This window comes from Oncorhynchus keta, chromosome 24 (genome assembly GCF_023373465.1).
Source record: "Oncorhynchus keta strain PuntledgeMale-10-30-2019 chromosome 24, Oket_V2, whole genome shotgun sequence".
Taxonomy (NCBI): Eukaryota; Metazoa; Chordata; class Actinopteri; order Salmoniformes; family Salmonidae; genus Oncorhynchus; species Oncorhynchus keta.
Genome location: NC_068444.1, coordinates 19,160,783 through 19,172,871, shown reverse-complemented (window position 1 = coordinate 19,172,871; position 12,089 = coordinate 19,160,783). Strand labels below are relative to the sequence as shown.

The following is a 12,089-nucleotide window of genomic DNA, read 5'->3' as shown; positions in this document are numbered from 1 at the left end:
TGCATGACTTTATTTAAACTCACACAGCTGAAGTTATAATTATTTTGAGTTCCAGTTGGAACTTAATAGGAGGGTTAGCTAGATTGTTAGGGGTATTTGAAGGGTTAGCTAGACAGTTAGGGCTTGTAGGAGGGTTAGCTAGATGGTTAAGGCTAATAGGAGTTTTATATAGATGGTTAGGGTTATTTAATAGGAGTGTTAGCTAGATGGTTAGGGCCATTTAAGAAAATGGTTAGCTACATAGTTAGGGGTAATGGGAGGGTTAGCTAGATGGTTAGGGATAATGGGAGGGTTAGCTAGATGGTTAGGGGTAATAGGAGGGTTAGCTAGATGGTTAGGGGTAATGGGAGGGTTAGCTAGATGGTTAGGGCTAATGGGAGGGTTTGCTAGATGTGTAGGGGTAATAGGAGGGTTAGCTAGATGGGTAGGGGTAATGGGAGGGTTTGCTAGATGGGTAGGGGTGATGGGAGGGTTTGCTAGATGGTTAGAGGTAATGGGAGGGTTAGCTAGATGGGTAGGGGTAATAGGAGGGTTAGCTAGATGGTTAGGGGTAATAGGAGGGTTAGCTAGATGGGTAGGGGTAATAGGAGGGTTTGCTAGATGGGTAGGGGTAATAGGAGGGTTAGCTAGATGGTTAGGGGTAATGGGAGGGTTAGCTAGATGGTTAGGGCTAATGGGAGGGTTAGCTAGATGGTTAGGAACATTTAATAGGAGGGTTAGCTAGATGGTTAGTGGTATTGGGAGGGTTAGCTAGATGGTTCGGGGTATTGGGAGAGTTAGCTAGATGGTTAGGGGTAATGGGGGGGTTAGCTAGATGGCTAGGGGTAATGGGAGGGTTAGCTAGATGATTTGGGGTAATATGATGGTAACCTAGATGGTTAGGGCCATTTTTAATAGGAGGGTTACCTCGATAGTTAGGGGTAATGAGAGGGTTTGCTAGATGGGTAGGGGTAATAGGAGGGTTAGCTAGATGGGTAGGGGTAATAGGAGGGTTAGCTAGATGGGTAGGGGTAATGGGAGGGTTTGCTAGATGGGTAGGGGTAATAGGAGGGTTAGCTAGATGGGTAGGGGTAATGGGAGGGTTTGCTAGATGTGTAGGGGTAATAGGAGGGTTAGCTAGATGGGTAGGGGTAATAGGAGGGTTAGCTAGATGGGTAGGGGTAATGGGAGGGTTTGCTAGATGGGTAGGGGTAATAGGAGGGTTTGCTAGATGGGTAGGGGTAATGGGAGGGTTTGCTAGATGTGTAGGGGTAATAGGAGGGTTAGCTAGATGGGTAGGGGTAATGGGAGGGTTTGCTAGATGGGTAGGGGTAATGGGAGGGTTTGCTAGATGGTTAGGGGTAATGGGAGGGTTAGCTAGATGGGTAGGGGTAATAGGAGGGTTTGCTAGATGTGTAAGGGTAATAGGAGGGTTAGCTAGATGGGTAGGGGTAATAGGAGAGTTATGTAGATGGGTAGGGGTAATAGGAGGGTTAGCTAGATGGGTAGGGGTAATAGGAGGGTTATGTAGATGGGTAGGGGTAATAGGAGGGTTGGCTAGATGGTTAGGGGTAATAGGAGGGTTATGTAGATGGGTAGGGGTAATAGGAGGGTTTGCTAGATGGGTAGGGGTAATAGGAGGGTTATGTAGATGGTTAGGGGTAATGGGAGGGTTAGCTAGATGGGTAGGGGTAATAGGAGGGTTAGCTAGATGGTTATGGGTAATAGGAGGGTTATGTAGATGGGTAGGGGTAATAGGAGGGTTATGTAGATGGGTAGGGGTAGTAGGAGGGTTAGCTAGATGGGTAGGGGTAATAGGAGGGTTAGCTAGATGGGTAGGGGTAATAGGAGGGTTATGTAGATGGGTAGGGGTAATAGGAGGGTTAGCTAGATGGGTAGGGGTAATAGGAGGGTTTGCTAGATGGGTACGGGTAATAGGAGGGTTATGTAGATGCGTAGGGGTAATAGGAGGGTTAGCTAGATGGGTAGGGGTAATAGGAGGGTTTGCTAGATGGGTAGGGGTAATAGGAGGGTTATGTAGATGGTTAGGGGTAGTAGGAGGGTTAGCTAGATGGGTAGGGGTAATAGGAGGGTTAGCTAGATGGGTAGGGGTAATAGGAGGGTTAGCTAGATGGGTAGGGGTAATAGGAGAGTTATGTAGATGGGTAGGGGTAATAGGAGGGTTAGCTAGATGGGTAGGGGTAATAGGAGGGCTTGCTAGATGGGTAGGGGTAGTAGGAGGGTTAGCTAGATGGGTAGGGGTAATAGGAGGGTTAGCTAGATGGGTAGGGAAAATAGGAGGGTTAGCTAGATGGGTAGGGGTAATAGGAGGGTTTGCTAGATGGTTAGAGGTAATAGGAGGGTTATGTAGATGGGTAGGGGTAATAGGAGGGTTAGCTAGATGGGTAGGGGTAATAGGATAATTAGCTAGATGGGTAGGGGTAATAGGAGGGTTAGCTTGATGTGTAAGGGTAATAGGAGGGTTATGTAGATGGGTAGGGGTAATAGGAGGGTTATGTAGATGGGTAGGGGTAATAGGAGGGTTAGCTAGATGTGTAAGGGTAATAGGAGGGTTAGCTAGATGGGTAGGGGTAATAGGAGGGTTATGTAGATGGGTAGGGGTAATAGGAGGGTTATCTAGATGGGTAGGGGTAATAGGAGGGTTAGCTAGATGGTTAGGGATAATAGGAGGGTTATGTAGATGGGTAGGGGTAATAGGAGGGTTAGCTAGATGGGTAGGGGTAATAGGAGGGTTATGTAGATGGGTAGGGGTAATAGGAGGGTTAGCTAGATGGGTAGGGGTAATAGGAGGGTTATGTAGATGGGTAGGGGTAATAGGAGGGTTAGCTAGATGGGTCGGAGTAATATGAGGGTTATGTAGATGTGTAGGGGTAATAGGAGGGTTAGCTAGATGGGTTGGGGTAATAGGAGGGTTAGCTAGATGGGTAGGGGTAATAGGAGGGTTTGCTAGATGGGTAGGGGTAATAGGAGGGTTAGCTAGATGGGTAGGGGTAATAGGAGGGTTATGTAGATGGGTAGGGGTAATAGGAGGGTTAGCTAGATGGGTAGGAGTAATAGGAGGGTTATGTAGATGGGTAGGGGTAATAGGAGGGTTAGCTAGATGGGTTGGGGTAATAGGAGGGTTAGCTAGATGGGTAGGGGTAATAGGAGGGTTTGCTAGATGGGTAGGGGTAATAGGAGGGTTAGCTAGATGGGTAGGGGTAATAGGAGGGTTAGCTACAGCAGACTGTGTCCATTTAATGTTTTACTGACAGAATAATAGTAAAACAAGGAAAATTATCCTACATGGGGTCATTTCCCACGTCCATAAGGACAAAGGCTATTTTAAGTTTAGGGGTTAGGGATAAGGTTTAGGGTTAGGATAAGGTTTAGGGTCGGGATAAGGGTTAGGGTTAGGGTTAGGATAAGGTTTAGGGTTAGGTTTAGGGAAAATAGTATTTTGAATGGAAATACATTTTAGGTCCCCACAAGAATATAAGAAGTGTGTGTGTGTGTGTGTGTGTGTGTGTGTGTGTGTGTGTGTGTGTGTGTGTGTGTGTGTGTGTGTGTGTGTGTGTGTGTGTGTGTGTGTGTGTGTGTGTGTGTGTGTGTGTGTGTGTGTGTGTGTGTGTGTGTGTGTGTGTGTGTGTACGGATCCATGTGTCTGTGTACGTGCGTGCATGTCTATGTGTATGGGTGGGGTGACTGACTTCCTGCAGAGCTTGTGTGTGAGTGAGAGAGACGCAGACAGACAGTCAGCATGTGTGCAGGGCCTGCTCCAGGCATAAGCAGTCGCTTAGGGCCCTGTCCTTTAGAGGGCCACCATAAAGCATTCATATAGGCTTCATAAGCACCACATAAATGGGTCACAAATCATCTATAACTGAGATATCATATTAACATGGCATAAGTCATGGAAAATGTGTACATGGAAAATTGTGTAGAATTGCAGGAAATTAGCTGTAAAATTGTAGAAAACAATTCCCTCTGCCTCAAGACAAAAAAAAATAGAATTCAATGATTGCTACATTTTCTTAACGCCCCATGGCAAAGATTGTAGAATTGCGTGAAATTAACTGTGTGAAATTAAAATGATTTGCGGCAAGGTGGGGGGGCTCCCAACCAAATCTTGCATAAGGCCCCCAAAAGGTTAGAGCCAGCCCTGCGTGTGTGTCAGTGAACTCTCCTATTCTAGCGTTCCACACACAGCTGGATATTGTCCCTGTGTCTCCAGTAAGGAGGATCTGCTACAGCATCAACATCCGAACCAGAAGAGATTAAAAAAATAAACCCTGATAGATGTAGGGCGAGACAGTGTGTGTGTGCGTACGTTTGTGCGCATGTGTGTGTGTCTGATTAAATAAATAAACCCTGATAGATACTAGTCAGCCCTACTAGTGTTTGACTCATCTTCCATCCAAACACTTCAGACTCTTCTGACTCTTTCCCAACAGGGGCATATTCACTCATAAATCCTCAGAAAGTTTAGCTGAAGTGCAAGGTTAGGGCTAAGCAGACTACTTGTGTTTGACTGATGTTCTGACTCTTTCCTATCATATCAGGATGTTGACTGCATATGGGCCTATTCACTCATCCATCCTTAGAAAGTTTAGCTGATGTACTGGTCTCTCGTTGATATCAGACCTGGCTCCAATCATATTTAATATATTTGAAATACTTGTGCTTTATTGAGCTTGCCTGGTGCAATGAAACCAATGGAATAGTCCCTGTCATTTTTTGCACCTGTGCAGATCTTTTGTGTGATGGAATACAGATAATTTTTGGGGTGTATGTTAACCTGAGGTCACAGACTAGTACAGTACAGTGTTGACTAATGTCTCGGAGTGACATCAATTTCCACAGCTCTCATAACCCGTTATGAATGAGTACCATAAGTCTCACTATGAACCCCAAATGGAAGGTTTGTCAGTATGCGTCCCAAATGGCACCGTATTCCCTTTATAGCGCACAACTTTTGACCAGAGCGCTATGGGTCCTGGTCAAAAGTGGTACACTTAATAGGTACTGGAGTGCTGTTGAGGACACAGACTCTCTCACACTGGCCAGAATCTCACTATGAACTCTAATTGGAAGGTTTCCCAGGTTGCATTGGAGCCTGTAGATTGGCTGCCGTAGTGGTGAGGTAATGTTACTCTGGCCCGGGTCACTGGCTGATTGGCCGACAGGGGATAGTTGAGATCATGATCCCTCCTCTTTGAGAGAGAGATGCAGCTGAGGACAAGGGGATACGTGTGTGTGTGTGTGTGTGTGTGTGTGTGTGTGTGTGTGTGTGTGTGTGTGTGTGCGTGCGTGCGTGCGTGCGTGCGTGCGTGCGTGCGTGCGTGTCTACGTCCGTGAATGCGTGTGTCTGTATCCATGAGTGTGTGGGTCAGGCTGCTTGGCTTAATATCTTTTTTACACACAATAACCCATAATGCCAGTGAAAACATATTTTTTTAAATGTTTGCAAATGTATTGAAAATGAAATACAGAAATATCTCATTTACACAAGTATTCACACCCGTTACTCAATACATGTTAGAATCACCTTTGGCAGGTATTACAGCTTTGCAAACCTGGATTGTACAATGTTTTTTGCACATTATTATTTTCAAAATTCTTCAAGCTCTGTCAAGTTGATTGTTGATAATTGCTTGACAACCATTTTCAAGTCTTGACATAGATTTTCAAGCTGATTTGAGTCTAAACTGTAACTAGCCCACTCAAGAACATTCCATGTCATTTTCCCTGTGCTAGCGCTATTCTGTTTCTTTTTATCCCCAAAAACTCCCTAGTCCTTGCCAATAACAAGCATACCCATAACATGATGCAGCCACCACCATGCTTGATTCTCAGTGATGTGTTGTGTTGGATTTGCCCCAAACATAACGCTTTATATTCAGGACATAAAGTTAATTTCTTTGCCACATTATTTGCAGTTTTACTTTAGTGCCTTGTTGCAAACAGAATGCATGTTTGCAACAAGGCTTCTTACTTTTGTAGTATTTTGGAGTAACTACAATGTTGTTTATCCATCCTCAGTTTTCTCCTATCACAGCCATTAAACTCTGTAAGTGTTTTAAAGTCACCATTGGCGTCATGGTGAAATCCCTGAGCAGTTTCTTTCCTCTCTGGCAACTGAGTTAGTAAGGACACCTGTACCTTTGTAGTGACTGGATGTATTGATACACCATCCAAAGTGTAATTAATAAATTCACCATACTAAAAGGGGTATTCAATGTCTGCTTTTTTCATTTTTACTCATCTCCCAATAGGTGCCCTTTTTTGCGAGGCATTGGATAACCTCCCAGGTCTTTGTGTTTGAATCTGTGTTTGAAATTCACTGCTCCACTGAGGGACCTTACAGATAATAGTATGTGTGGGGTACAGAGATGAGGTAGTAATTAAAAAATCATGTTAATTATTGCATACAGAGTCCATGCATCTTATGTAGAACTATGTAGAACCTAAAAGGGTTATTTGGCTGTCCGCAAGGAGAACCCTTTAAATAACCCTTTTTGATTCCACGTGGAACCCTTTTGGTTCCAGGTAGAAATAACCCCTTTGAGTTCCATGTAGAACCCTTTCCACAGAGGGTTCTTCATGGAACCCAAATAAGTTCTACCGGGATCAAAAAAGGTTATTCTTTTGGAGAGCCGAATAACCCTTTTTTCTGAGCATGTAGGTTATAGGGGGCTATTTGGGACACAGTGTGGACGGTCTGAGAATTGCTATGAGATATCATAAACCTGGGGATTTAACTGCTGCAAAGTTCTTAGTTTAGCTTTGTTGTAGAGATCAGTGCTGTTATGCACTATTGCATGGCTTTCCCCAATTAGAAGTTTGGATCATGCTGAGTTAAATGTAACAGTATGATAGAGGGAATAAATAGCCTAATAGCCTGGTCCCAGATATTTCTCTACTGTCTTTTGTGCTCCTACGGTCGTTTTCATGCCAGTTGATATTTATAGGACTTAGCAAGACAGCACAACCAGACTATAGGATCATGTAGAGAGGCACCCTAAAGAGTTTAGCGTGATAGGTATGGATACTTGCCTGGCTACCCAAACTCCTTGCTCCGGCCAAACGCTACGCCACACCCACAGCGTTAGTTTCTTCTCCTCAACGAGTCTCGATCTGAGTACCTCCCTGGCGATTTCTAGAACGCAAACACATTCTAACCGTTCTGATGTGTCCCAGAAAGCGATGGATTGGGCCAGAGCCAGAACACGTGGGTAAAGCGGCATTTAGAACATTTACATTTAAGTAATTTAGCAGACGCTCTTATCCAGAGCGACTTACAAATTGGTGCATTCACCTTATGACATCCAGAACATGTCTTAGTTGGCTTTGCTACTCTGTTTAGTTACAGATGATCCAATCGCTAAATACTTAGTTTTGTACAGAACTCCTCATTTTGACGTCCCCCGAAAAGACTTCAAAGGTGCCAGTCTCAGACTGAAGTATGAAGCGAACATACTGTAGAGCAGCGGAAGATCTTAGTTTAAGTCATCAGGAAAAGGGAATACAGTCAGTCTCTGTTTATAATCACCCTCATGTGATCAGTCAAAGGGTAGGTTGATGATGTCATCCTTATTCTCTGTCTTTCTCCTTCCCAGCTGCTGACCGGGACTCTGGACGGGAGGCTGAGTCTGTTCCGCCCTGGCAACGCCGCCATCAGGGTCACCCTGTCATGACAACCGGCTGGATCCCATTACAACAGGCAAGCGCATTCAAACATTTGAAAGAAAGCAAATGCTATATGAACCCAGGTCTGGATCTGACAATGACGCTTGTGTTATTTACACCATACTGTAATGGGGACCAACGGGCCTCGTTAGCTAGAGAGCTTCCTTTTATCCCATTGGCTGTGATCTCACAGTGAGGCTTTACAGAGGGATGGATGCCAGGGCCTGGAGAGTTACAGCAGCATTACTGAGACCCAGGGGCTACAGTGACATCACCATCTGACTGCACCGCTCAGCAGCCTGCGAGTCTGACACGCAGACGTTACTACATACTAACACACCCATCCACATGTACAGATGTATTTACATTAGAATGGAGACACACACAGACCTAGACAGAAAGAAAAGACTGGTATGTTTAGTACAGAACTATATATCACCTACAGTGCCTTGCGAAAGTATTTGGCCCCCTTGAACTTTGCGACCTTTTGCCACATTTCAGGCTTCAAACATAAAGATATAAAACTGTATTTTTTTGTGAAGAATCAGCAACAAGTGGGACACAATCATGAAGTGGAACGACATTTATTGGATATTTCAAACTTTTTTAACAAATCAAAAACTGAAAAATAGGGCGTGCAAAATTATTCAGCCCCCTTAAGTTAATACTTTGTAGCGCCACCTTTTGCTGCGATTACAGCTGTAAGTCGCTTGGGGTATGTCTCTATCAGTTTTGCACAACGAGAGACTGAAATTTTTTCCCATTCCTCCTTGCAAAACAGCTCGAGCTCAGTGAGGTTGGATGGAGAGCATTTGTGAACAGCAGTTTTCAGTTCTTTCCACAGATTCTCGATTGGATTCAGGTCTGGACTTTGACTTGGCCATTCTAACACCTGGATATGTTTCTTTTTTAACCATTCCATTGTAGATTTTGCTTTATGTTTTGGATCATTGTCTTGTTGGAAGACAAATCTCCGTCCCAGTCTCAGGTCTTTTGCAGACTCCATCAGGTTTTCTTCCAGAATGGTCCTGTATTTGTCTCCATCCATCTTCCCATCAATTTTAACCATCTTCCCTGTCCCTGCTGAAGAAAAGCAGGCCCAAACCATGATTCTGCCACCACCATGTTTGACAGTGGGATGGTGTTCAGGGTGATGAGCTGTGTTGCTTTTACGCCAAACATAACGTTTTGCATTGTTGCCAAAAAGTTCAATTTTGGTTTCATCTGACCAGAGCACCTTCTTCCACATGTTTGGTGTGTCTCCCAGGTGGCTTGTGGCAAACTTTAAACAACACTTTTTATGGATATCTTTAAGAAATGGCTTTCTTCTTGCCACTCTTCCATAAAGGCCAGATTTGTGCAATATACGACTGATTGTTGTCCTATGGACAGAGTCTCCCACCTCAGCTATAGATCTCTGCAGTTCATTCAGAGTGATCATGGGCCTCTTGGCTGCATCTCTGATCAGTCTTCTCCTTGTATGAGCTGAAAGTTTAGAGGGACGGCCAGGTCTTGGTAGATTTGCAGTGGTCTGATACTCCTTCCATTTCAATATTATCGCTTGCACAGTGCTCCTTGGGATGTTTAAAGCTTGGGAATTCTTTTTGTATCCAAATCCGGCTTTAAACTTCTTCACAACAGTATCTCGGACCTGCCTGGTGTGTTCCTTGTTCTTCATGATGCTCTCTGCGCTGTTAACGGACCTCTGAGACTATCACAGTGCAGGTGCATTTATACGGAGACTTGATTACACACAGGTGGATTGTATTTATCATCATTAGTCATTTAGGTCAACAATGGATCATTCAGAGATCCTCACTGAACTTCTGGAGAGAGTTTGCTGCACTGAAAGTAAAGGGGCTGAATAATTTTGCACGCCCAATTTTTCAGTTTTTGATTTGTTAAAAAAGTTTGAAATATCCAATAAATGTCGTTCCACTTCATGATTGTGTCCCACTTGTTATTGATTCTTCACAAAAAAAAACAGTTTTATATCTTTATGTTTGAAGCCTGAAATGTGGCAAAAGGTCGCAAAGTTCAAGGGGGCCGAATACTGTATATGCTGTGTGACTTGAATGTCATGTTATGCATTCAGTCTGGGTGGAATAAATCTAGTCTAAGCTTTCTTTGGTGTCCGACTGGATTTGTACCAGAACTTAGAACCTAACAGAAGATATAGAAAAGACTAGAACGTCCTAACCCTGCCCACCTGGCGCTCTAGGCATTTTAACACAAATGCTTAAAGTATTTGAAAGATTTCTAATTGTATTTCAACCCAAGTCTGTTCTCAATGCAATGCATACTGACTGTTCCTAATCAAGACCTGAACTATCTATGGCACTCAACCCCCTTACTTGGCATGAGGCAGAGTTTGGTCTTGAAACTCTTTGTTTTCAGTTTTATAGTGAGACAATAATGTACCAGTGCCCATCTTTTGAGGTTTTCAGACTTTATAGCCATCTGTAGTTGATAGTGAAGATTCCATAATGGGATGCCGAGTGATCACATTCATGATTTTATTTGATGCCCCATGCAAAGACACTCCGGGGTAACACAGTGCTTTATTCATCTGAAGTATCTTTATAAGTATGTTTTGTAAATACAGTTTCTAGGTTCTGTAAGGTTCACAAGCATCCTAAACTTGTTATACGCACTCTATCTTGGCTACATCTATTTTTTTTTTTTTTAAATAAATACAACATTTACTGGGAATTTACGGGGGAACGGTAAATGGGATGGTTTGGATATTGTTATTTTAAATAGCTTACGGTATGCCGTTGGAAATATATTTCAACAATACAGTAATTAGTGTCTTAATCATTTTGCTATCACTTTCAAGCACGGAACATGGCCAGTAAACAGCATTATACTGGATATACAGGCGAAGTCGGAAGTTTACATACACATTAGCCAAGTACATTTACACTCAGTTTTTTTCACAATTCCTGACATTTAATCATAGTAAAAATCCCCTGTCTTCGGTCAGTTAGTATCACCACTTGATTTTAAGAATGTGAAATGTCAGAATAATAGTAGCGAGAATGATTTATTTCAGCTTTTATTTCTTCCATCACATTCCCAGTGAGTCAGAAATGTACATACACTCAATTAGTATTTGGTAGCATTGCCTTTAAATTGTTTAACTTGGGTCAAACGTTTCAGGTAGCCTTCCACAAGCTTCCCACAATAAGTTGAGTGAATTTTGGCCCGTTCCTCCTGACAGAGCTGGTGTAACTGAGTCAAGTTTGTAGGCCTCCTTGCTCGCACACGCTTTTTCATTCTGAGATCTTGGCTGATTTCTTTTGATTTTCCCATGATGTCAAGCAAATAGGCGTTGAGTTTGAAGGTAGGCCTTGAAATATATCCACAGGTGCACCTCCAATTGACTCAAATGATGTCAATTAGCCTATCAGAAGCTTCTAAAGCCGTTACATAATTTTCTGGAATTTTCCAAGCTGTTTAAAGGCACAGTCAACTTAATGTATGTAAACTTCTGACCCTCTGGAGTTGTGATACAGTGAATTATAAGTTAAATAATCTGCCTGTGAACAATTGTTGGAAAAATGACTTGTGTCATGCACAAAGTAGATGTCCTAACAAACCACTTGCCAAAACTATAGTTAGTTAACAAGACATTTGTGGAGTGGTTGAAAAATGAGTTTTAATGACTCCAACCTAAGTGTATGTAAACTTCCGAATTCAGCAGGTAGTCTTTGACACCTTAATTGGGTAGGACGGGCTTACAGAAGTTGCTGGAATGGAATCAATGGAATGGTTTAAAAAACATGGTTTCCATGTGTTTGATACCATTCAATTCTGGTTTCTGTGTGCTTGATTCCATTCCATTCTGGTTTCTGTGTGTTTGATTCCATTCCATTCTGGTTTCCATGTGTTTGATACCATTCAATTCTGGTTTCTGTGTGTTTGATTCCATTCCATTCTGGTTTCCATGTGTTTGATTCCATTCCATTCTGGTTTCCATGTGTTTGATACCATTCAATTCTGGTTTCTGTGTGTTTGATTCCATTCCATTCTGGTTTCCATGTGTTTGATTCCATTCCATTCTGGTTTCCATGTGTTTGATTCCATTCAATTCTGGTTTCCATGTGTTTGATACCATTCAATTCTGGTTTCTGTGTGTTTAATTCCATTCCATTCTGGTTTCTGTGTGTTTGATTCCATTCCATTCTGGTTTCTGTGTGTTTGATTCCATTCCATTCTGGTTTCCATGTGTTTGATACCATTCAATTCTGGTTTCTGTGTGTTTGATTCCATTCCATTCTGGTTTCCATGTGTTTGATTCCATTCCATTCTGGTTTCCATGTGTTTGATTCCCTTCAATTCTGGTTTCCATGTGTTTGATACCATTCAATTCTGGTTTCTGTGTGTTTGATACCATTCCATTCTGGTTTCCATGTGTT

General features: G+C 42.9%; 1 protein-coding gene across 2 annotated transcripts in view; it reads left to right on the top strand.

Moving 5' to 3' along the window:
* The window catches only part of wdr27 (WD repeat domain 27), a 171,476-nt gene extending 163,219 nt beyond the window's left edge, over nucleotides 1-8,257 (top strand). For both annotated transcript variants that reach the window (XM_035801061.2, XM_035801060.2), the window contains exon 25: nucleotides 7,599-8,257. In XM_035801061.2, the coding sequence (XP_035656954.1) occupies nucleotides 7,599-7,676 (78 nt within the window). In that variant the 3' untranslated portion in view covers nucleotides 7,677-8,257. The remainder of the gene's footprint in view (nucleotides 1-7,598) is intronic.
* The last annotated feature ends 3,832 nt before the right edge of the window (nucleotides 8,258-12,089 follow it).